This window comes from Marmota monax, unplaced genomic scaffold (assembly GCF_021218885.2).
Source record: "Marmota monax isolate L192 unplaced genomic scaffold, Marmota_monax_Labrador192_F-V1.1 WCK01_AAM20220418_F8-fsc00095, whole genome shotgun sequence".
Taxonomy (NCBI): Eukaryota; Metazoa; Chordata; class Mammalia; order Rodentia; family Sciuridae; genus Marmota; species Marmota monax.
In genome coordinates this window covers 704,095-728,500 of record NW_026695244.1, presented here as the reverse complement: position 1 = coordinate 728,500, position 24,406 = coordinate 704,095, and the positions used below count along the sequence as shown (strand labels likewise).

General features: G+C 35.2%; 1 protein-coding gene across 6 annotated transcripts in view; it reads left to right on the top strand.

Moving 5' to 3' along the window:
• Positions 1-24,406, top strand: part of Trak2 (trafficking kinesin protein 2) — a 60,894-nt gene that overhangs the window by 22,637 nt on the left and 13,851 nt on the right. For 4 of the 6 annotated variants that reach the window (XM_046463025.2, XM_046463023.2, XM_046463026.2 and 1 more), the window contains 8 exons: positions 6,679-6,873; positions 15,678-15,769; positions 18,034-18,150; positions 19,103-19,312; positions 19,914-19,992; positions 22,061-22,191; positions 22,567-22,641; positions 23,729-23,866. In XM_046463025.2, the coding sequence (XP_046318981.1) occupies positions 6,679-6,873; positions 15,678-15,769; positions 18,034-18,150; positions 19,103-19,312; positions 19,914-19,992; positions 22,061-22,191; positions 22,567-22,641; positions 23,729-23,866 (1,037 nt within the window). Of the gene's footprint in view, positions 1-6,678; positions 6,874-13,155; positions 13,402-15,677; positions 15,770-18,033; positions 18,151-19,102; positions 19,313-19,913; positions 19,993-22,060; positions 22,192-22,566; positions 22,642-23,728; positions 23,867-24,406 lie in introns of those variants that run through there. The other 2 variants (XM_046463028.2, XM_046463027.2) reach the window with 2 other exon arrangements.

Genomic DNA, 24,406 nt, shown 5'->3' with positions numbered 1-24,406 from the left:
GTAAAAATGGGAGCTCATAACCCACTTGAATCAAATTGTGAAATATGATATATCAAGAACTATGTAATGTTTTGAACAGCCAACAATAAAAAATTAAAAAAATAAAAAAAAATAAAAAGCAGAGATTTTAAATTTGATGTTTATTTTAGCAATTTTTGCTTTAACAGTTCATTTTTTGTGCCATTCTGAGAAATCTTTGCATATATAAAAAATCACTAAGATTTTGTCCTGTTTTCTCTAAAGGTTTTATAGTTTTTGATTCTATAGTTGGGTCAGTGGTCCATTTAATAGTTTTGTTTTTGTACCAGGGGTGTTCAAAACTGAGCCATATCCTAGTCCTTTTTATTTCTTATTTTGAGATAGTCTTGCTAAGTTGCTTAGGGGCTCCCTATAAGTTATTGAGGCTGGCCTCAAAATTGAGATCCTCCTTCCTCACCCTCCCAAGCTGCTAGGATTACAGGAATATGTCCAATGCCTGGCTATAGTTACTTTTAAGTATAAAATGAGGTTAGGATCTAGGTTTTTTTTGTATGTATATTTTTTTCCAATCAAATATTTAGTTGTTCCTGTGAATTTATTAAATTATCTTGGTAATTCCATTGCAGGTCACTTAGTTCATATATATGTGTGTCTGTTTCTGGACTCTATTGTGTTGCTTTACTCACCAAGTCTATGTTTACAGAAATACTACATTGTCTTGATACTCTAACTAGTAAATCTTGAAATCAGGTAATGTAAATCCTCTAATTTTGTTTTTTTTTTTCCAGAAATTATTTTGACCATTCAAGATCTTTCACATTTTTACATAAATTTTAGATACAGCTTTTTAATTTCTACCAAAAAGGAGTGTTGGAATTTTGAATGGGATTGCATAAATCATTTCATAGAGTATTGACATCTGGAGAATTTTGGATCTTTCAATCCATGAACTTGATATATCTTTTCATTTTTTTAAGTTTTCTTTAATTTCTCTTAACAGTATTTTGCAGTTTTTGTTGTTCAGGTCTTACATTTTATAAAATTTAATCTTACATATTTTTGTTTTTAAAGGGCATTACTTCTTTAATTTCATTCCTCAACTGTTACTGGCATATAGAAATGAAATATGTTTATATTAACCTTGTATTCTGCAACTGCCTGGATTTCTTCTACTTTCTGGTAGATTCCTTTGTATTTTCTATAGATACCATCATGTCATCTGAAAATGGAGACAGTTTTACATATTGCTTTTCAATCTGGATGCCTTTTTATTTCTTTTTCTTGCCCCATTGACTATATATCTCACTATATTGTTGAATAAAAGTGGTAAGAACAGATATTCTTTTATTATTATTTTTTAATTTGTTCTAATTATTTATACATGACAGTAGAATTCATTTTGACACATTGTACACAAATGGAGCACAACTTCTCCTTCCTCTGGCTGTACATGGTGCAGAGTCATACTGGTAGTATAATCATAAGAACAGATATTCTTGCCATATTTCCATTCTTAGGAGAAAAATTAGCCTTTCACAGATGTTGTCTCAAGAATTCCCTTTATCAAATTGAGTTATCCTAAGTAAGATCAGAAATAAAAGTAATAAATAATAAAATATTTATGATAAAATTACTTAAAGTGAATAAAATTGAAATATTTTTGCTCTCCACATATTGCAAGATTGATTTACTAATGTTTTGTTAGAGAGAGAGAGAGAGAGAGAGTGTGTGTGTGTGTATAAATCTTTCCATTTAAAGAACACCTTGTACAGGTAAATTACAGTTGAATTGTTGTCTTTTTTTAACCCAGTCTGACAGTCTCTGCTTCCTAATTATAACATTTAGATTATTTACTTTTAATGTAATTATTAATTTAGTTGAGTCTACTGTGCTACAATTTGTTTTCTATTTGTTCTTTCTTTTGTCCTCATTTTGAAAAATTGAGTATTCTATTAAAGATTCCATTCTAATTCCATTGTTGGTTTAGTAGCTATATCTTCTCTTTGTCTAAATGGTTCCTCTAGCTTGCAATATGTATCATAATTGATCACAGCCTATCTTCAGATAACATTATAGTATTTCATAAAGTAGTATTCTTAAAATAATATTTTCATTTTCCCCTACCATTCTGCGTATTACTATTGTCATGCCTTTTATATCTACATATGTTATACATGTTATACTTTTATTATTTTTCTTTTAAAACTTTAATTATAAATTATGAGACCAAAGGCTTATTACCCACAGATTTACCATTTCTATCACTTTTTATTTCTTGCTTGTCTGGGAAAAAAAAGAAAGAAGAAATTCTCACCTTTTTTGAAAGATGTTTTCACTGGTAAATAATTTTAAATTGACCTTTTTTTTTTCATATTTTAATGATGGTTTCCATTGTTATCTACATTGCACTCTGTCCAGTGAATTAGTGTTAGTTCATTCTTTTTTCCCTTAATGTAATGTATCCCTTTTCTCTGCTTTTAGGAGTTTTCTCTCTATCATTGGTGTTTTGCAGTTTGGTTTAGTCTGGTTTTCCTTTTGTTTATCCTGCTTGAAGTTGTTGAGTTTCTTTAAACTATGGGTTTATAGTTTTAATTAAATTTGGAAGTTTTGGGCTATTCTTCAGGTATGTTTTTGATTCTCACCTCTCTCCTCCTCTTCTATGACGCTGATTGAAGCAGTCACTGATGTTCTTTTTAATTTCCCCCCAGTCTTTTTCATCCTATGCTTAATTTTGGATAATTTCCATTTCTATGCCTTTAGATTTTCCTGTTCTTTTGTTCTAGAGAATATCTAATTGGTTAATCATCTAGTGAACATTTCATTTTTGAGATTGTACTCCAATTTTATCCTGGTTTTATAATTATAGATATATCTTTTGTTTCTTGTTAAATTCATGTTTCTCTTTTAAATCTTTGAACACATTAATTATTAACTGTTTTAATGTTGTGCTAATTCTGTCATCTCTGTCACTACCGAGTTTTTTTCTTGCCGCATTTTTCATCTGATTATGGATTTAAATTAGTTTAATCTTTGCAATATCTGGCAATTTTTTATGGGATGCTGAGTATTATAACTGTTAAATTGTTAGCTATTTGGATTTTGTTGTCTTCCTTGGAAGAGTGTTAAAAATTTGTTTTGGGCAGATTATTTGCTGATAAGGTTAATATTTTTTGTGGCTGTTATGTGGATATCTGTACCATACTCTAATATTCTTTATTATAGCATTAATTTACTCCTACTACCAGTAGGCATGGCCCTTCTGAAATCTTTATTCATTGCCCAAAATATTCCATGAGGTTTTTCTCTACTGGCTAGATGAAATTTAAATCTCTCTCTCTCTCTCTCTCTCTCTCTCTCTCTTTGGTACCAGGCATAGAACTCAGGGGCCCTTAACCACTGAGCCACATCCCCAGCCCTATTTTGTATTTCATTTAGAGAAAGGGTCTCATTGAATTGCTTAGGGCCTCGCTGAATTGCTGAGGCTGGCTTTAAATTTGAAATCCTCCTGCCTTAGCTTCCCAAGCCACTGGGATTGCAGGCATACACCACGTTGCCCCACTAAATCTCTCCTAGCCTTAAGTAGGAGAGTGATAGATGATTTGGAGGGTGAGTTGAATGCAATGCATGCAGACCAATTCTGAGGACCTATTTAAGAGGAACAAGGAAGCCCTGAACCTAAATGGAGGCAATGTGAATAGAAAGAAGTAGGTTTGATGGGGAGACATTGGAAGATAAGGTTGTAAAGGGTGGGTTGTAAAGTTTGTTACAAACAGAAGAATAATATAGTACTTCAGAATCCCAGCAGCTTGGGAAACTGAGGCAGGAGGATCATGAGTTCAAAGCCAGCCTTAGTAACTGTGAGGCACTAAGCAACTCAGTGAGACCCTGTCTCTAAATAAAATACAAAATAGGGCTGGGGCTGGGGCTCAGTGGTTGAATGCCCCTGAGTTCAATCCCCAGTACCCCCCCCAAAAAAAAGAGTACATCAGAATATGTAAGCAAGTAGGAGGAACTAGTCTGAAGAATATTTATCTACTAAACCTGGATTGTACCCTAATTTTTTAAATTACATTTTAGAAGCAGGAAATTGGTGAGTTTGAATTTTTGGAGGATTTCATTAACACTTACTAAAAGAAAACTCCCAAATGTTAGCAGAATTATAATTAAAGTTTAAATGAACCTCATCTCTCCTTGGGATTATGAAGCCACTGCTTATTCTTCTGGGTGCATAGGAATGCCCAATATTGCTAGTCTCATTGTATTTGACTCATTAAATTGTAGTTGGTGCTGGTGCGAAGGTACACGCCTATGGCTCAGTGGTGGAGTACCCCTGAGTTCAATCTCCGGTACCAAAAAAATAACAATAACTGTAATAACTGTAATTGGTAAGTTCAGGTCAAGTAGTATAAGTTTACTCTTTTAAGCTTTGTATTCTTAAATACTTTGTTGGGGGTTTCTTGGTTAGTTTTGTTGTGGTGGTGGTGGTGATGGTGGTGGGTTTTGTTGTTGTTGTTGTTGTTTTTTTTTTTGCCAGAGTTAGGGCATGTTCCTTTATACCACCCACAAAGGAAATATCAGATCTCTTAAAAATGAGAGGATAGATACCACATCCTGTATTTTCTCTATTTTAAGCCCTAGTATTTTAAGCATGTTAAAAGGGATAACTCTTTCTTTTTTATATAAATGGCTAAATTTGGAAGGTGTTAAATGATGGATAGTCTTGGGAACAGGAAGCCAGGAACAGACACAAAAAGAAGAAAATCCAACTTGTATTCAGGGACAGTGGGCCTGTGAGAGAATAGTGATATGAGTAGTATTCAGTGGGTACCTACTATGTGCCAATCATTACCTTGGGTGCCTTAACTGTTTCTTTGTTTTGTTTTTTTTTTTGTTTTTTTACTTCTAACTGCTGTGTGTAGAAAATGATCTCTTTATTTTACAAATGGGGAAAATTAAGTTTCAGAAAAAGTAAGTCATATGTCTAACATTCCATAGCCAATAAGTGGAGAAATCAGATTTAGGAACTAGGTCTAATGCCAAATTCCATGTTCTTTCTAGTATTAAGAATGAAAAATAAGCCAGGTACAGTGGCGTACACTTGTAATCCCAGGAGCTCGCAAGGCTGAGGCAGGAGGATCACAAGTTCAAAGCCAGCCTCAACAAAAGCAAGGCACTAAGCAACTCAGTGAGACATCCTGTCTCTAAATAAAGTACAAAATATGGCTGGGGATGTATCTCAGCAGTTGAATACCCCTGAGTTCTATCCCCAGTACCAAAAGAATGAAAAATAAGTTAGGCTAGGCACCTGAAGGAATTAGGAGGTACATGAGACTAATGTGGAATGATAGAGACATGATGTGTATGAACTTGCCTTCTAGGACAAGTGAAGTTGTAAGCCTTTGTCCTATAAGTAAATGGGAGACAGCAATAAGACATGGCCTGTAGTTGAGTAGGCATAGTGCTGGATAAGAAATTGAGACACAAATCCAGTGGTCCTCAGCAACTCACTCATTTTTAAGTCTTAGTTTCTTTTATCTAGGAGGCGATAGTGGATGATTTCTGAAGTGCCTTCTACCATTGATTTTTTTGTGATTATTTAGATTCTATGGGAACTGAAGCCTTGATTTGATGTCTAGGTATAAAAAAAAATTCAGTTGCAAAATAGTAATAGAAATAACTAACATTTAGAGATGCCTTCATGGTGTGCCAGGTATTGAACCTAAATATAGGTATTTTTCATGCATTTATGTCACTTAGTTCATAGAGCAGCCATGAAAGCACCAGATACTGTCACTGTCTCCATTTTATAGATGAGGAAACTGAGGCATAGAGATTATATAAGCTATCATGCAGTGGCAGACTCAAACTCAGGACTATCTGACTGACAAGTTGATGTTCTTTGTATCATACTAAATTTATATTATGTTAAGGCTATAAAAGTGAAGAAATTTTTTTCCCTCCCCTTTTAAAATTTCTTCTAATATAGTAAGGGCTTCTGTATATCACATTTTTAAAATAAAAAATGATCAAGTACTTACTTCGCTGTCAAATATACTAAAGTGTAATTTTTCCAGATTTTGAAGATTCCTTCTATGAATTGAAGATTTATTATTAGAGAAACTGTAATTTAATCCCTTTTGAATTGGCTATTTTCTGCTGGTCGTTTCATGTTGCTCCCCTTGCCTCTAGCATATAAGTTAAGGTGAGAACTCTTAAAAACAGTGTTAAATAGATTGATAAGGAAGAAATAAGAAATTTGTTCCAATTCATTTAAAAGTTTAAGAACATAATTTTATTATCACTAAGCAATATATTTTTAGATAATGTGTAGTTAAATTTTATGGTTGTCATTTTTTAAAAAAAATTTTGTTGTTTGATGGACTTTATTTTATTCATTTTTTTATATGCAATACTGAGAATCGAACCCAGTGCCTCACACCTGTGAGGCAAGTGCTCTACAACTGAGCCACAACCCCAGCCCTGTGGTTATCATTTTTACCTTGGAAGTTCTCTTTTTAAAGAAATCTAGAGAGAGACTAACAGTAGTACTAGAACATGTTAATAAAAATCAGTAGAGAAGTTATCTTGTCTCATGTCTCTTTGGTTTCCTACTTTTGAAAAACTAATTTCATCAATTTTTTTTCTGTAGCCCAAGAAACTGAAATGCACTGGTTTCATTTTATGGTATCTCCTCTTTAGATGTCTGCTCCAATGAGGATCTCCCTGAAGTTGAGCTGGTGAATCTGCTAGAAGAACAGCTACCACAGTACAAGCTAAGAGTAGACTCTCTCTTTCTGTATGAAAATCAGGACTGGACACAGTCGCCTCAGCACCAGCACCATGCATCTGATGCCCTCTCTCCAGTCCTTGCTGAAGAGACTTTCCGTTACATGAGTGAGTATTTTATTTCTTTGTTTGTTTTACCTATTTAGAGTCTGTCCAGTACTATAGAGAAAAAGAGAGAATCATGAACTGATTCAGTTTCCATGCATGTATAAGTTTGTCAGAATGAACCCAACTACTATGTATAATTGTAAAGCTCTAATTAAAAAATGGGAGAAGAAAAATAGAGTCTGTCCATGGAAATGAAGATCATTAGTATCTTGGTATTGACTTCTGAAACATTTGACATTTAGTAGCATTACTTGCTGTATACCTGCTTTAATTCTAACCGATTTAACAGAAAGGTTATCATCCTTTTGATGCTGAGTGGCCAGCATTGCAAGTATGCTTTTGTTTCTTTCCTGTTTTACTTGATATCTTCCTCAGACTGAATAGAAAAGAGAACTTTTTAAAAAAGTAGTGAAATTTTTAAAAATTTTAATATCCCTGTGTACGTCAACTTTTATTATCCCAATAGTGTGCCATTAGTTTTGTTAAACACAGTCCCAGAAGTTTTCAGTCATTAAGGAGCACAATTCTTAGATACATAAGTAATTTGATCAAGCCAAGGAGAAATACATGTACTACTATATAGTAAGCATCATTATTTTCTTAAGAATCTAGAGAGAATAGTTCTTTGAGAGGGTAAGCCTAATTTGTTCTGAAATAGTTCTGCTTTATACCAAGCTGCCAGAAATGACAAAATTAAATAAAGGAGTTTTTAAACTTTGAAGTATGGAAACCTCTTCCCATTTGTTCTTCTCCCCCAGTTCTACATTAAGGCTAAACTTTTTCTTTTCCTTTTTTTTTTTTTTTTCTTCCCATTTACTTAATTCAGTATAAAAATGTTGTGTGCATAGAAGCTGTTAGAATTTAAAAGGAAAGTCTAAATTCATTATTGATATGTTTGTGAACTTCTTTTAATTTAAACTAAATGAGAGATTTCATCAAGTGCTAGACATTTTTCCCAGTGAGTGCTTCAATGTTTTTAATGGAAGATTGTTGCTGGAGAATAATTGTTATGAAAGTTTCAATTCCATAGTAATCATTAACTAACTGGTTTTTACTGGTAGTTTCCTAGAACCACAGTCTCTTATTTACTTCTTGTAGAACTTACTGCCCAGGGGGAATAATTATAAACATTGTTTAAACTTGAATTGAAATATCACAAAGCCCAAATAAAACTGTATTTCTGTCCGTAAGTTTTCTTTTAAGTAGCTGAATTAAGTTAAACTAAGGCTCTCATGGTTTTTGTTAAGTTTTTATTTGAGAAATTTAGTTTGTCATTATTTTGATAAAATAACACAAACAGCCTTTTATTTTAATGTTTATTGTACTTCAGGCCATGAAGAGGGAAGGGTGGGCTAGAAAGATGACTCAGGATCATGTTTTAATGAAGTCTCCTCTAGAACAATTTTAAATTAAGACTAGAAATAAAATGTAAAGAAATTCTAAAATACTTCTCAAGACTTTATACAAAATGACCAAGGAGCAAAGTTTTCAACTTGAGATTATTAATGGGATACAGGTCTGTACGTCGAGGTTCTGAAAAAGTATTCTATTCCTTTAGTCTAATGGTACTATTTTCACTTCAACAAATTTGAAAATTGAACCATAAATGATATACCTAAGATCAGGAAATAAATAGGCTATGATTTTTTTTTTTTTTTTTTGTACCAGGGATTGGACTCAGGGACACTCAACCACTGAGTCACGTCCGCAGCCCTATTTTGTATTTTATTTAGAGACAAGGTCTCACTGAGTTGCTTAGTGCCTCACGGCTGCTGAGGTTGGCTTTGAACTTGTCTCAGCCTCCAGAGCTGCTGGGATTATAGGCATGCACCACCGCACCCATCTACTAAGCTATGATTTTAATTGTCATTAATATTTTTTTCTCCGTACTGTAATTTCACTGATTTTAAAGGTATCAATTCTTTGGGTTAATAATTCAATAAAATATAAATAAACTTCATTATGGATTTGCATCCAATGAATGTAAAAAACACGTGATTCATTTTATTTAGCAATTGAGCAAAGTTTGACATGTAAAACATTCTTCAACCCTTTCTCAGAATTTTCTATCCCCCTGAGACATCAAAATTTATTATTATTACATACCCTGGCAGGACATCTAGGGTTCTGCTCCCTCGTGCTGCTTTAGCTCCTTATCTGTACTCCTCTCCTGTTGCAAGGGGGTACTTGTGCTCAATAAAATGAAATTTTAATAACTAATACAAAGAGGTAGCTGACATGGTAGCACTCGCCTATGATACTGCTGGTTACCTTGAACAAGTCCTTGCTTCCCCAAATGCTGAAGTATAACACGAGAGAAGCAGGAGAGTAGAAAGCAAAAGGCTTTATTGAAGGATAGCAGAACAGACTCCCCCCGCCCCCACCCAGGATGCAGGGGATCCAAAAGGCGGAATCTGTGGGATGAGGAAGTCCCATCCCTTTTATATCTAAGGTTTTCTTTGTCCTTCTACATTCCTGTCCTTTATCTTGCTTATTTCCCTTTATCCTACATGTGTTGGAGGATGCAGGTGGGAAGGCCAAAAGGTGGGAAACTGGTGGGCCAATGTGGGGTGGTGTGGGGAGTGATCCTCGCAGGAAGGGCTTAGGCTGAATTGATTAGCACCTCCCTATCTGCTGGGAGTTGCTTCATTAACAGTTCTTTAGGATGGTCCAGGGGACCTTGGGGACAATAATATTTCAATCTCCCAGGTGCGGTTTCTGATTTCCCAGACTCAGATGACTCCATTTTCTTTATTAGACTCAAGTCTATTTTTCTCTGTATCAGACCCGATTTACCTAGCTACACTAACTATGTATCTTTAAATCTGGCGTCACCTATAATCCCGGTGGCTTGGGAGCCTAAGGAAGGAAAATCGCAAGCTCAAAGCCAACCTCAGCAAAAGAGAGGTGCTAAGCAACTCTGTGAGACCGTCTCTAAATAAAATACAAAATAGGGCTGAGGATGTGGCTCAGTGGTCTAGTGCCCTTGAGTTCAATCCCCAGTACAACCACTCCCCCACATGCACACACACAAAAAGGGGTAGCACAGGCAAAGGCACTTCCCCTAGTATAACACAAAGAATTAGAGCTGTGAGAATAGTGATTTAGTAGGAAACATTTGGGTTTAGGAGCCTATGTCACATGAATGAAGGTCTATGAAGTCACCCAAACCAGAAATAGATTATTTATTTTTAAAATAGAATGCTTGATCCAGGTATCGTGGCACATGCAAGTTGCAGGCTAGCCTCAGCAACTTAGTGAGACCCTGTCTCAAAAAATAAACAGGGGTGGGTATGTAGGTCAGTGGTAAAGTGCCCCTGGGTTTCATTCCTAGTACCAAAATAAATAAATAAATAAATAAATAAATAAAATGCTTGAGAGCTGTGAGTGGGCCCAAAAAATAATGTCGCATCACTTACAAAACTCAAGATGCTTAATGAATGTGTTACTGTGCATGCAGGTTACTCCAGGTGTTTCCTTATCTTTTTACAGGTAAGCCCTAGCTATGGGGTTAGCTGTACAATAAAAACACATAAGGTATAGAAAGAACCTTTGTTCATGTAAAAGCTAAAAATAAAAACCTGATGTGCCTTTCTGGAGATTTTATTTGGGAATCAAGGACCACTCTCTAAGGTATAAGAAGAGGGAAGGGGCATGGGATTTATTATATATAAGTTTTATTTAAGGCAACGTTCCCCAAATGTGAACCCTGCCGTCCACATCACTTGATAACTCATCAGTAATGCAGATTCTTGAGCCCCTAATCCACCTACAGAATCGGAAACTCCAGGGGTGAGACACAGCACTCTGCTTCAACATATCTTCCTGGTGATGCTGATACACTGTTAAATTTGAGAAGCACTGATACAAAGCATTATAAACCAAAGCTAATGACCTTTTTTACAATGACCTTAATTAGGAAATTAAGGAATTAGGGAGAATATAAAACTTTACAGAGAAATACACTTGTAGAAATTATTACTTCTTATTGGTACATGCACTTTCCTTTGTGTTCTGCCCTCTAAAGCCATTAACGGTACTGGAAATGACTGATAATGTTCAGAAAACATTAATTATGAGCCAGGTCCTAGAGATTAGCAGAGTTACAATCCCTCTAGATCAACCCTCTCATTTTCATGAGAAAAATTTAGCTATATGTCCAAATACATCTCAGTTTTTATATTACAGTTTTTTATATTGTAGAAATGTTTGAACCCAGGGCCTCACACATGTTAGGTAAACACTTTACTACTGATATGTCCCCAGTCCTTTTTATTTTATTTTGAGACAGGGTCTCCCTGAGTTGCCCAGGCCAACCTTGAACTTGTGATATTCCTGCCTCAGTCTCCCAAGTAGTCAGAACTACATGCAGTCACTTCTTTAGGGTTAAAACCACAAGACCTGCTTATAGTTGTCAAAAACTGTTTTACTATGCAAGTGGTACATGCTATTTTTTTTTTTTTTTTTTTTTTTTTTTTTGCGTTGCTAGGGATTGAACCCAGGGCCTTGTGCATGCCAGGCAAGCACTCTACCAACTGCTATATCCCCAGCCCTTTTTTGTTTTTTTTTGATTCAGTTTTGGGTTTTGGTGAGGGAAGGTTGGAGACTGATGAAAGATTAGAGTTCTTTTTAAAATTCAGAAATTATGATAAAAACCTATCTTGGAAGGGACATATTAAAGAATTATTGAGCACCTCATATAAATGACAGTTCAGAATGGAGTAACATTGGTGTTTCCCATCCTGAAAAAAAATATGAGAATGGATTAGAGAGGGATGGAACACAGAAAGTAAGAATTAATGAAGCTCTTCTATGTACTAGCCCCCCACACCATATTTTTAGAAACATTAGATTTTCCAACTATTATGCCGAAAGTGTGAACATTAACAACTCTCAGAAACCAAGTGGCAAAATTGTTCCATAAAAATGTTTATTATCTCCCTGATGTGTGTGTGTGTGTGTGTGTGTGTGTGTATATATATATATATATATATACACACACACACACACATACATTTATTTTTTATTTTTTTAAGAGAGAGGAAAGTTCAGTCTGGATCATTGCTAATGATCAGCAGGGATCATTCCTAATTTCTGAGCCATTTAACATATTTTTTGTTTTAACAGCTGAGCAGTAAAGGGAAAATAGATTTTGATAGGATTGATGGAATAAAGGCTGCCTTCTTGCCTCTCTCAGTGTATGACTTTTGAAGCATTTAATTACAGTACCTAAATACCAAGAGGATTCTAAGAGCTTTTCTCTGAGCTCTTTTGGAATCATCCCAAGAAGAATCTTTACTGAGAACCTTGTGTGAAGGAAGAGAAGACCACTGATTAGGTTGCAGAGAGGAAGCCATTGTGTTCCTTATCTGCTTTGAGGCTGACTTGGAAGTGGTCCAGTCTTTGGGGCTTGGACCATAGGCCGTTTCACATAAAACATAAGAATTGGAGATTAAGGTTGTTAACTGTTTGACATAATAAATATTTAAGCATTTTAAAGTTCATTTTTGTGTTTTGAAAACTCTTAACAAGTGTTGCTGTTTTTTTTTTTATAATCCCTACTGAGATAACATCTGTTGACATTTTAATGTATGTCCTTCCAGCCTTTCTTACAAATAGATATGCATAGATATCTTCACACTTTAAAAAGCAAAATGGGGATTTATACTGTTTGATATATTCATGAGTATGTGGGGTTTTTTTTTCTTTTTTTATTAGTGCATTATAGTTATACATAAGATTAGGATTCTTTTTGAAGTAACTATACATACGTGGAACGTAATTTGCTACAATTCAGTCCCCAGTACTTCTCCTGTCCCTCCTCTTCTCCCTCCCCCTGTTCCTTTTCCACTACTCTGGTGGGCTTCATTTGTTTATAGTTTGTTTTTTTAATTAGTGCCTTATAGATACACATAAAGGTGAAATTCACTGTAGTGTATTTATAAATGTGCATATGATAGTTTGGTCAATTTCATTCCACTGTCTTAGGTGTATTATACTCTGGTGTTCCATTAGGGCTTTTTAATGTTTTTAATGGAGCTGAGGTAGAAAGAGCAGCATGGTAGGAACACAAAGCACTGACTTCATTTGGGTCTGCAGATACCCAGTGGGGAACTAAAAACAGAAATGAATCTTGGCATTTCTGCCTTCATTTTGTGTTAGTCTTCAGATTCATACTCTGCACAAAGGCATGCTAATCATTTAAGAAGATTTTATCTAAACACTGGCAATAGAAGATTTATTGGCCCTAAATTTATCCAACCTATCTTGTCTTTCTTCAAGACTGAGGACACTAAGATAAGAATGGGATATTTTCAAGATTTTCAAGGACCTTCATCTGTCAGCTGTATGAAGTCCTCTTAAAGACTGCTGAAGTGGCACCTAGAACTCTCTAGTTGTTGCCCTAAGCCTTCCATGAATAGCAGAGTCTTAACAAGCAGATCACCTGAGGATGAAACTGCTCCCCTAAGCAGGAGCAGTTGCTTCCTGAAACTGAGTTGCCCCCTCCCAGGATTACAGGTCTGATAGGTAAATGTCTATCATATAACTAACAGATACAGCTAATAGAGATTTCTTATAAGGACATCCCTGGAGCCACTCACAGAACCAGAACTGAGATAACAATCAGCCAGACAACAGTTTGACCAAGACTGTTTAATTATCCATGCCTCTTGCCTCCTGCCCCAATGCTTCCTCTATTTTAACCTAAAACTCGTGTATCAATTCCCCAAAGAAGTTGGGACTGAGATGCTTGATCTCAGTTTGCCGTTCTCATTATGGCCATATGGATTAAAGTTCTTTCCTGTTTTCCCCATTACTTTTGTTTGTTTGTTTGTTGGTGAGTGGCTGGGCCTGACTTGTTGGGACCCCCAGAGTCTGGCCTGTAACCTGGTAACAGGAAGAGCTCCTTACTTTTCTAATGACCTTGTGAGTTGCACATTATCACCTGCATGTTAAAATCCTGTCCTTGCCACTAATACTTTGCTTTGTGGTCTTAAAATATGTCATATAATAATTTCTCTCAGAGAAGATTCCTCATGGGAGAAAATAAGATAAACTGAGTAACTTCTTAAGGTTTAACTTGAAATTTTTATACTATTCCTATAAATTGCCTATAAATGGTAAACATTTTTAGGCACTATGTTTTCATTTCTCTTGTCTAAAATAAGTTTTATTCTTAATAGTTCTAAACTATATTAGTATCATTTTCTCCTTCTCCTTTTATCATATTTGATTTATGATTCACAGTTGTTTATTATATGCTTTAGCCTACTGGCTTTACTCCAAGTTAAATCTGCTACTTCATCTCCACTCTGATTGGGAATTTTAAAAAAAAAATTATGTAAAAAATGTTTTTAACTGATTTTCTAGGATTCCTGGTTCTCCCATTTGTGCATTTGTTAGCTTTAGCTGGGGGGGGGGGGCAGAGGGGGTGCCGTGTTTGTTTGGTTTTTGGTTTTAGAGGTTTTTATTTTTATTTTTTTGGTACTAAGGGTTGAACCCAAGGGTGTTTAACCATTGAGCCACTTTTTATTTTTAAATTTTGAGACAGGGTTTGCTAAGTTGCTAAGGGCCTCCCAAGTTTGCTGAGACTGGCTTTGAACTTATGATCCTCCTGCATCAGACTGTCGAGCTGCTAGGATTACAGGAATGTGGTACCACACCTAGCTAGATTGGTATTTTTCATCCCTGGCTTCATGTTAGAACACCAGGGAATCTTATACATGCTATCAGTGTCCTAGAACTCCTCCAGATACATTAAATATGAAGCACTGCTCCAGATTATATTTGGTTTTGCAATCATTGGCTGGCTTTCTGTAACTAATTTACAGCATGAATATTTGTTTTTTTACTTCTGATTTGTTATTGTGTGATCAGAAGTAGAAGAGACCACTTACTGTAGGTATCTGTCTTAATTTTTTAATTCTTTGTTCATGCTAAGAATTTAAGTGTCCCACTTAAATTATTTACTCCTATAGGCCCAAATGCCCTTTTCCCTTATCACTGTGGTTAAATTATGCAACTAATAACATGGCATACAATTAATTTTATAGCAAAGATGTAGAAATTATGTAGATTATTACAGATAAAGTGTTTTTAATTAAATTTAAAAGGATTGTGGCTCAAAGTCCTACAAAGTTTACAATAGATTACATGTTAGCCTGGCTTGGTGTGCATGCCTGTAATCCCAGCAACTTGGGAGACTGAGGCAGGAGGATTCCAAGTTCAAAGCCAGCCTCAGCAAAAACAAGGCACTAAGCAAATCAGTAAGACCCTATCTCTAAATAAAATACAAAATAGGGCTAGAGACGTGGCTCAGTGGTTGAGTGCCTCTAAGTTCAATCCCCAGTACCAAAAAAAAAAAAAAAAGATTATATGTTAGATAATCTTTCATGGTCAACAAAATCACAGGAGAATGCTAATTAAATTCCTCTTTAACTGCATTACCCCTCACTAACTCAGCCCTCAGTAACTTTAATTTAAATAGGGCTTAAACTATAGTGGACAGCTTAATCCATTCTCCCAGGCCACACTCTCAGATGTGACTAGGCCAAGCTTCTTATTTCGGGCAGGGGAAGTGGTCAAGAAGTGACTGCCTTCTGATCATTTGATACTTTTAAATTCTTTGTATGATATGGACTTTGTAATGGTTAGTCTGTTTCCTGATTGGCTAATACAAGAAAAATCTTTCCTTTTTTCACATACATTTTAATACTCCAGAATGACTTTTTGTAAAAATATGGAGCTTTTGTTGTTATCTTTTAATTCTTATGAGTATTTTAAATTTTCTCTTATTTCTTAAGTTATTTTTAACTTAGTTCTAGGTACAGACAGAGTGGAGCAGATGACCAAAACTTACAATGACATTGACATGGTTACACATCTCCTTGCAGAGGTAGGAGTTTATCTTTTATTTCTCTAGTACAAAAAGCTAAAACTGGGGACCGGGGTTGTAGCTTAGTGAGTGCTTACCTAGCATGTGTGAGGCACTGGTTTAATCCCCAGCACCACATACAAATAAACAAATAAAGGTAATGTGTCCATCTCCAACTTTAAAAATATTTTTTAAAAAAAGCTAAAACTGAGGATCATTTGTAATCTATCAGATTTGCACATTAGATGAAAAATGGTGACGTCTGTGCTCTGGGTTCTTTTTGGGTAAGATTGTTACAACTGAAACATCTGGCATACCATCTCACATTACAAACTAAATTGTTTCTGAACCGTTGATTATTGTGAAGTTATAGAGGACTGATTGATCGATCAATTGACTGATTGATTAATATGGTGCAGGCTGGACTGTCTCTTCTAGAAAAAGATCTTGTTTTTAAATTGTCCCTGCTGTTATGCTGGAGTAGAGCCGCCCATTCAAGAAGATCCATTGCAAATAAATACCTGCAGTTTCAGTCAGCTTTTTTGTCACTGTACCAAAAGACCTAACAAGAACAGTTTGAGAAGGAGAAGTTTATTTGGCATTCATGGTTTCAGACCATTAACAGCAGATTCCATTCCTCTGGGCTTGAGGTGAAGCAGAACATCATGATGAAAGAGTGTGGTGGAAAGCAGCTCAGGACATAGCAATCAGGAAGCAGAGAGAGATCTGCTCACCAGGGACAAAATGTATACCCCAAAGGCATGCCCCAGTGACCTTCCCCCTCCAGCAACATCCTACTTGATTACAGTTATAACTCAGTTAATATATTCAAGTGAATTAATGCACCTGTTAAGGCTTTCATAAACCAGTGATTTCACCTCTAAACTTTCTTGCGTTGTCTCACACATGAGTTTTTTGGAGGACACTTCATATCTAAACTATAACATAAAAGCATTTCCTTTTTTTATTTTCAATTTGATCTATTTGATCTTAGTTTGTTTATGGCATTTTAAACATGTATAGTGTATATCTTCCAGTTAATAGTCAATAGTGTTCTCTTCTTATATCTGTTTCGTTTGACTTTCTCTTTGACATATACCTGCCCCCCTCCTCCCCAGATTTTCAGACTAATTTTTGTATATGCCACTTAGCCTATATTTAAATGAGATAAATGACCTTGATACTTGGGAGATAATCCATCCATTTTTATGTGCTATGGGAGGGAAACAATTTTATTCATAATGATTAATGTAAACTGAACTCATGTTTTAGGCAGTTAGAGATATGTGACAGTTTTCCATGCCATGAATATAATCCTTACCACTACCATACAGATGGGATTCCAGGGCTCTAACTGACTATAACTCTGAATTAAGGCTTGTTGCTTGGCCTCTCTGCGTCACTACCACCAACTTCACTAGACTCTCTTCTCCTAGAGGCAGACCCCTGAGCCTCAAATTTCCAATCCTTTATTCCTTATTTTATTTCACATCATTATTCTTACACCATTTATCAGTGGGGCTCTTGACTGTGTTTTCCTCTAAGCTACTGGCAAGAGTGCATATAAACTTTGCCCTAAACAAAACTATTCTCAATATGATATGATCCCCATATCTTAAATGGCTAATTCTGTATCATTATCATACTTAATACACAATTATGCTTAACAGATATTTGGGCTTTATGGTATAGTTTCCATCTTGGGGGGGGGGGGTTGTTCACTGGGGGTTTAACCCAGGTCCTCGAGCATGGTAAACGCACATTCTACTATTGAGCTACATTTCCATCCCCCATCCTTATTTTTTTTAAAGCCTCTATTAATTTTTCTAATTCTCCAGTTATAAGTTTAAGGGTTTAATTGTTGGGCTCTAGTGACCAGAATGATCAATAAACTGTCACTCAGTCTCAAAAAAAGAGATGCTCTCCTGCATTTATAACTATAGTAGTCATCCATTTGATTAATTTTTTTAATTTTTTGTAGTTGTAGATGGACAGCATGCCTTTATTTTATTTTTAGGTGGTGCTAAGGGTCAAACCCAGTGCCTCACCCATGCTAGGCAAGCACTCTGCCACTGAGCTACAGCCCCAGCCCTGATTTATATTTATTAAACACTACCTGTGTGTGCCTGACCCTGTATTCATTTGCAGTATCTGGTCATTAAAATGAATCTCAATGTTTTATAGGAGATTGCTTTTGAGTTTATCAAAATTGACTGCAGAATTTCTAAGCTGACTTCTAATTCTGTTAGTACTCAAAGAAGTGTGTTTATTTGGTGTTTTAACAGAGGGATCGTGATCTGGAGTTAGCTGCTCGAATTGGACAAGCTCTCTTAAAGCGGAACCATGTCTTGTCTGAGCAAAATGAAGCCTTGGAAGAGCAATTGGGACAAGCCTTTGATCAAGTAAAATCTTTGATCTAGTATTTGCAGCATGAAACATTTAGGTCTTGTGTAGTGGAGACCTTTATTTTCCCAGATATTCTTGAAATGATGATAGTAGGTAAATACCAGTCCCTGTTGGCAACCATCAAACTAAATAGTAGAGAAATGAAATGTTACTATATAGAACACTCAGGTGACCCTACCTTAGTCAATTAAAGCCTATATTCAGTATCCATAGTGCTTCTAGCACCCTGCTTAGATCCTAAGACTGTCCTTACCCCTTTGCATGAAGTCTTTGTATGTGATCATAAAGTGTAGGTATCTTTACTCTGAAGCCAAAACAAAAGGCAGAAAAGAAAAAGAAATTTTTAAAAATGCATTTATTCCATATCAATAAATATTTGTATTAAGAACTAATTTATTGTCAACTTGAATGGTTAAATTTCAGATTTCCTATAACTTGTTATTTTTATCAGTTTTCATGTATCTTTTATAAATATATTATAGTTGATAATATTTATGTCTATGTTGAAAATATTTATTTCCTAGAACTAAAATTAATATTCCTAGGAAGACATGCAAAGTTATATATAAACATGCAAAGTTATATATAACTTAAAGTATAAGCTCATGGGTTGAAAATTTGAAGTAGGGGGTCTATTCTGGTACTTTGAAGGTTGTTCTGTACTGTTTTCAACTAAGATTGTGTCATCATCTTAAGTGAAATTTTCTTCTATTTTCTTATCTTTTAGAGTATGAAAATTGAATTTTCTTCTTACCTACTAAATAAAAATCAGTATTAGTTGAGTTAATGATCAAAAACTGTATTTTAGGAAGTATCTGGGATTTGTTACTGTCTTTAACACTTGTTATTTTTGTCATTCAAATCTAGCATCTGATTTTATAATTTTTTATGGCAAAAAACAGTTGTTCCATATAGTAGAAGCTATAATCAAGCACTTTTTATACGCAGGTTAATCAGCTGCAACATGAGCTATCCAAGAAAGACGAATTACTTCGAATCGTCTCTATTGCTTCTGAAGAGAGTGAAACTGATTCCAGCTGTTCTACACCTCTTAGGTTCAATGAGTCCTTTAGCTTATCTCAAGGTTTGCTACAGCTGGACATGCTACAAGAAAAGCTCAAGGAACTGGAAGAAGAGAACATGGCTCTTCGATCCAAGGTACATTTGACCTCATTCTCATTGTCCTTTACTTTAAAGGCTACAAGGTTCAGTTGCAGGTAGAATTGAGATAAATTATGGCATAACATTCTTATTAAGGGTTGCCAGACAAGGAACTGTTTGCCTTCCATTGTTCCTTAGAGCCCACTGAAAAGTGGATGATAGCAGGTTGACAAGTAAAATGGGGATAGCCATAGCATAGGATGGACATCAAATGGAGTTTATATATATAAATAAGTAACTGGAAGAAGAACTATGTCCAAAAAATTCAGGTTTCTATGAACTGGCATAATGTAGTGAATCAAAGATATCCTACTTAAGCAAGTGACATTTTAACCAAGCCTAGAGATTCATTAGAGATGTAGATTACAGGGGGCATGAATAGGCGTGTGCAAAGACCCTGAGAGCAAGGAGGAGAGATGCTTTTCATGTTCTTTTCCCTACATTTATTTTGTGGTAGGTGAAGTTTGACAGACTGTTAGTATTTTTTTTTTCCTTTGAAAGTGGTGAGCTTAAATTTTTAAACAACAAAGCCTTTTGTAGTTGTTAATACAAAAGCATTAGACGATATTGTCACAGACTGATTTTTTTTTTCTTGAAGGCTTGTCATATAAAGACAGAAACTTGTACTTACGAAGAGAAGGAACAACAACTTGTGAATGACTGTGTTAAAGAACTTCGTAAGTAGTAATATATTCTGTTTCATAGCCTTTGTGCAATTCTTTGTTAGGAAATCTCCAACTCAGAAATTTGATTAATAGTTTCAATAGAAGTATCTCAAGAAACAGTTTAAAATTTACTTAGTCTATTTTGTGTTGCTATAACAAATACCTGAGAATGAGTAACTTACAAAGTAAAGAGGCTTATTTAGCTCACAATTCTAGTGGCTAGAGATTCCAAACATTGTGATGACTACATCCTGGCAAGGGTCCTGGCTGGCTTACAACATGGCAGAGAGGTGGAAAGGGAGCTAGCTGTATGCAAAATGGGCCAAGCATTTGGGGTGTTCTTGCTTTATAACAACCAAAACCTAGAAATCTAACATAATTGGAGAGACCAGCTTTAATCCCTTCTGTAGGCAGTGTCCTCATGACCCAAATACCTTCCACTAGGTCCCACCTCCTAGAGATCTCACTACCTCCACACCACCACACTTTTCCAACACATCAACCTTTCAAAGACAGACCACATCTAAACCATATCAATTACTAAAAGTTCTATAATATCACATTGAGCCTACAACCCTAAATAAGATACCACATGTATTTTTAAGAAATACATGTTTCAAATAACCATCATCATTAAAGAAGTCCCTGAATTTCTTTTTTTTCCCCTCCTTTCACATGTTTTTATTGGTGCATTATAGTTGTACATAATGATGAGATTTCTTATTACATATTCATACATGCGCACAATATAACAATATAATTTGGTCAGTATCGCTTCCCACCACCTCCCCACTCTCTCCCCTTTTCCTACCCCGAGTCCCTTTTCTCTGCTGATTTCCCTCTGATTTTCATGAGATCCAAGCCCTGTATTTCTATAAATAAATTATAACATAATAGCAAGAAAAGAATTAAAGCTCTCATTTTGTTGCTGAGGAAATAATCCTAGAGAGGATATGATTTGCCAAAGTCAGAAAACCGATTAGAGGCAGAACAAGGGCTTAAAATATGGCATAAAATCTAATGTTTATGGAACACCCAAATATTCTGGTAAGGACAGGAATATATTTTGATTTAAAGTAATGTTCTCTAAAACAATTTAAAAAATAAATCATAGAAAAAGATTGACATCAAGAAAAAGATTTAAATTTCTCTGTAAACATAGCCTTTTATATTGAAAGATACAATATGATAATGTCACATCAATTCATTTTGGCTGTGCGTCTCAAAATATGACACCTTAGAGTAACAGAATATTAGAGAACCAAAAAGAATGTAATTGAATCTTCTCTACTACCTTTACCAACTTCAGAAAGAAGTGACTTTCCCCAAAGCTCAGCTCCAGGTCTCCTCCCTTTCTATTATTATCCTTTGAAATACAAGAGGCTCTCCATCAAGTTAAAAATAACTTTCATACAACAGTGCAAAGTAGTTTTTCCACTTGTAATTAGATGTCAAATTTTTCATATGAAATATAGGTTTATTTCTCCAGTGGAATTCTGAAGGTTCTATTTTATGTACATGCAAGAATGCTAGGCTGCAAGAATTACTCTGGAGGTCCTACTTATTCTTCTGGGTAGCCCAGAAAGTCTGTCTCACACAGAAGCATCTCAGTAGCTTTATCACATTCTGTCACAGATTGTGACTGTCCCATTCTGTAACTGTTCCTTTGTTAGATTAGTTAAGATTAATTATCATTGTTTGTGGGATTTAAGTTACATATCCCTGAAGAGTTCTCAAAGACAAATGAAATTGCCTGTTAATGCTTGCAAAAATGTGTAATTCACTTAGCTCTCCTTTTAGGTTTTTAGTCCTTCATTAAGAGAAATATTGGAACAACTGTCTTACATAAAGAAAAAAATTGAAGTAAAACATTTAGCCTTTGGCCTTTATAAGTCATCTCTTTTTCAGTGTCATTGTCTCCTGTATAATTCCCAGCATTTGCCTATCTCAGAAAAAGCTTTTGTAATTTATGTTAAAGAAAAATGTATTTATGCTTGTCCAGTCCTTGTTACTAATCAGAATTCAGCCTATAGGCAGTAGTTTGCCAACCCTTGCTATACCTTTTAATTTTGCTTCCTAGGAGAAACAAATGCTCAGATGTCCAAAATGACTGAAGAATTGTCAGGGAAGAGTGATGAACTGATTCGATACCAAGAGGAGATCTCCTCGCTTTTGTCTCAGATTGTAGATCTGCAGCACAAACTTAAAGAAGTAGGTGTATTCATTCATTCAGCTAATGTTTGCTAAGTGCTGACCTGGTACTGTTTGCTAAGCAGCACTAGATACATGGAGCAAAATATACAGGTCCCCAGCCCTTTTTAATGCCTTAGTCTAATTACTGTTTTAATCTTCCTTATTTCCTAAAATATCTTAAATAGTTTGGAGTCACTATTTTTCTCTTAAATGGTGTTAGATTTTCCTTAGAATTTTGCTCACTTTATTGTTCTTAATTGGCTTTTAAAAGCCTTTTAAAGGACTTAAGAATACGTGTCCCACAGAGAAACTTTTAAGATGTTTTTAAAAGTTAAGGTAGTAGCCATTTTTAATATGGGAAAGTCTCATGTGTCTCTTTTAATATATTGTTAGCATGTGATTGAAAAGGAAGAACTAAGACTTCACCTACAAGCTTCCAAAGATGCCCAGCGACAACTGACAATGGAGGTAGTGAAATCTTCCTTGATCTCGTATAATTCAGGAGGGCTGGGATGAGTAGTTTTTTTTTTCCGTCTTTGAGACTAAATTATTAAAGGGGAATTACCAGGTTTGAAAAACATCCAAAGATTTAGATGAAATTATAAGATCTGTGAAGAAAAGCATTTTTAAAATTCTGTCTCTAAAACTAATAATGGCAACATCCTTCTTGATTAGTAGGGAAAACCTTGACCTTTGTAAGATTCTTTAGAAATATAGGACCCTTTTACTGGTCTACCTTAAATAGTCCAGCAGTTTTTAAATAAGATCATTTCTCAGTAGTAAGAGAAATAGCAAAACTTTTACTTTCTGTCTACATAAACATTTTATATGTTAGATATAACTAGTGGTAATTTAGTATGCATAAGAATCACCTGGGAGAGCAGGTTTTCAATGGAAATGCCCAGGCACCATCCCAAGAGTTTCTAATTCAATTAATTTAAAGCAAGGGCCTAGAATGTACTTTTTATTTTTTGGTACTAGGGATTGAACCCAAGGGTGCTTAACCACTGAAACACATCCCCAGCCCTTTTTTAAGACAGGGTCTCACTAAATTGCTTAGGGCCTTGCTAAACTGCTGAGGCTGGCTTTGCCTTCTGAGCCACTGGAATCTTAGTGTGTACCACCGTGCCCAGCTGCTAGATGTTCATTTTAATGAACATCCCTGGCTCTGGTGATTCTGATGAGTAACAGTACACATATAGAAGAAATTTTTTTCAGTTCTGAAAATTATATACTCTTTTACCAGACTTGTGTATCTAGCTGTAAAAGAAGATTCTGAAACAAGAGGGAAAAACTACTTGCTTCAGATGATTGAACAGCCTGATATCAAGTACAACACTTTCTGTACTCTTGATCTTGTCACTTAAAGACTTCAGAGTGATGTTTAAAGGAAAGATATGACTTGACCATATCTTTTAAACCTCCTCTGTAAGCTTGATAAAGTTAGCTTAACCCCCTGGATAAAATTAATACTTATCCCCAGGATTTCTGTGGTTTTTTTTTCCTATTGTTGTTTTGAGAAGATAGTGAAGTACACTGCTGTCCTTTCTTTCAGCTACATGAGTTACAAGACAGGAATATGGAGTGTTTGGGAATGTTACATGAATCCCAAGAAGAAATAAAGGAACTTCGTAGCAGGTCTGGCCCTGCTGCTCATCTGTACTTCTCCCAATCTTATGGAGCTTTTACTGGGGTAAGAAACAGAAAGATGCCATGAATTTAAGGAAAAGATTAGATTGTCCTAAGAGTGAGAGGATTTATGATGGCATAAGTTGCCTTGAGATGAGATAACATGGTTTGTTCTTGTTTCTGAGATCCAGTTATAGATTTAGACTTCAATTTGATATATCCCTATCTTAATACTCTTACTAATTCTAACAGATGACCTTCTAGAGTACTGTAATAAGTAAGATGAACTGTAAGGAAATTACATTTTAATCTGTGTACTAAGAGCTACTTAAACATGGTTCATCTCACCTGAGGTCCATCATCTACTAATTATTTAAACAGTACTTTAAGTATCTAAAACCTCTTTCAGTACCTCTTGAAGTTTCTTGTTATGTTTAACTCCATTTAGAATGTAAGCCCCATGAGAATAGGAGTTATTTAATTCATTAGTAGATAGTATCTTTTTTTTAATTTGTTTTAATTAGTTATAGATGACAGAATGCATTTTGATACATCATATATAATGGAGTATAATTTCTCATTCTTCTGGTTGTACATGATGTAG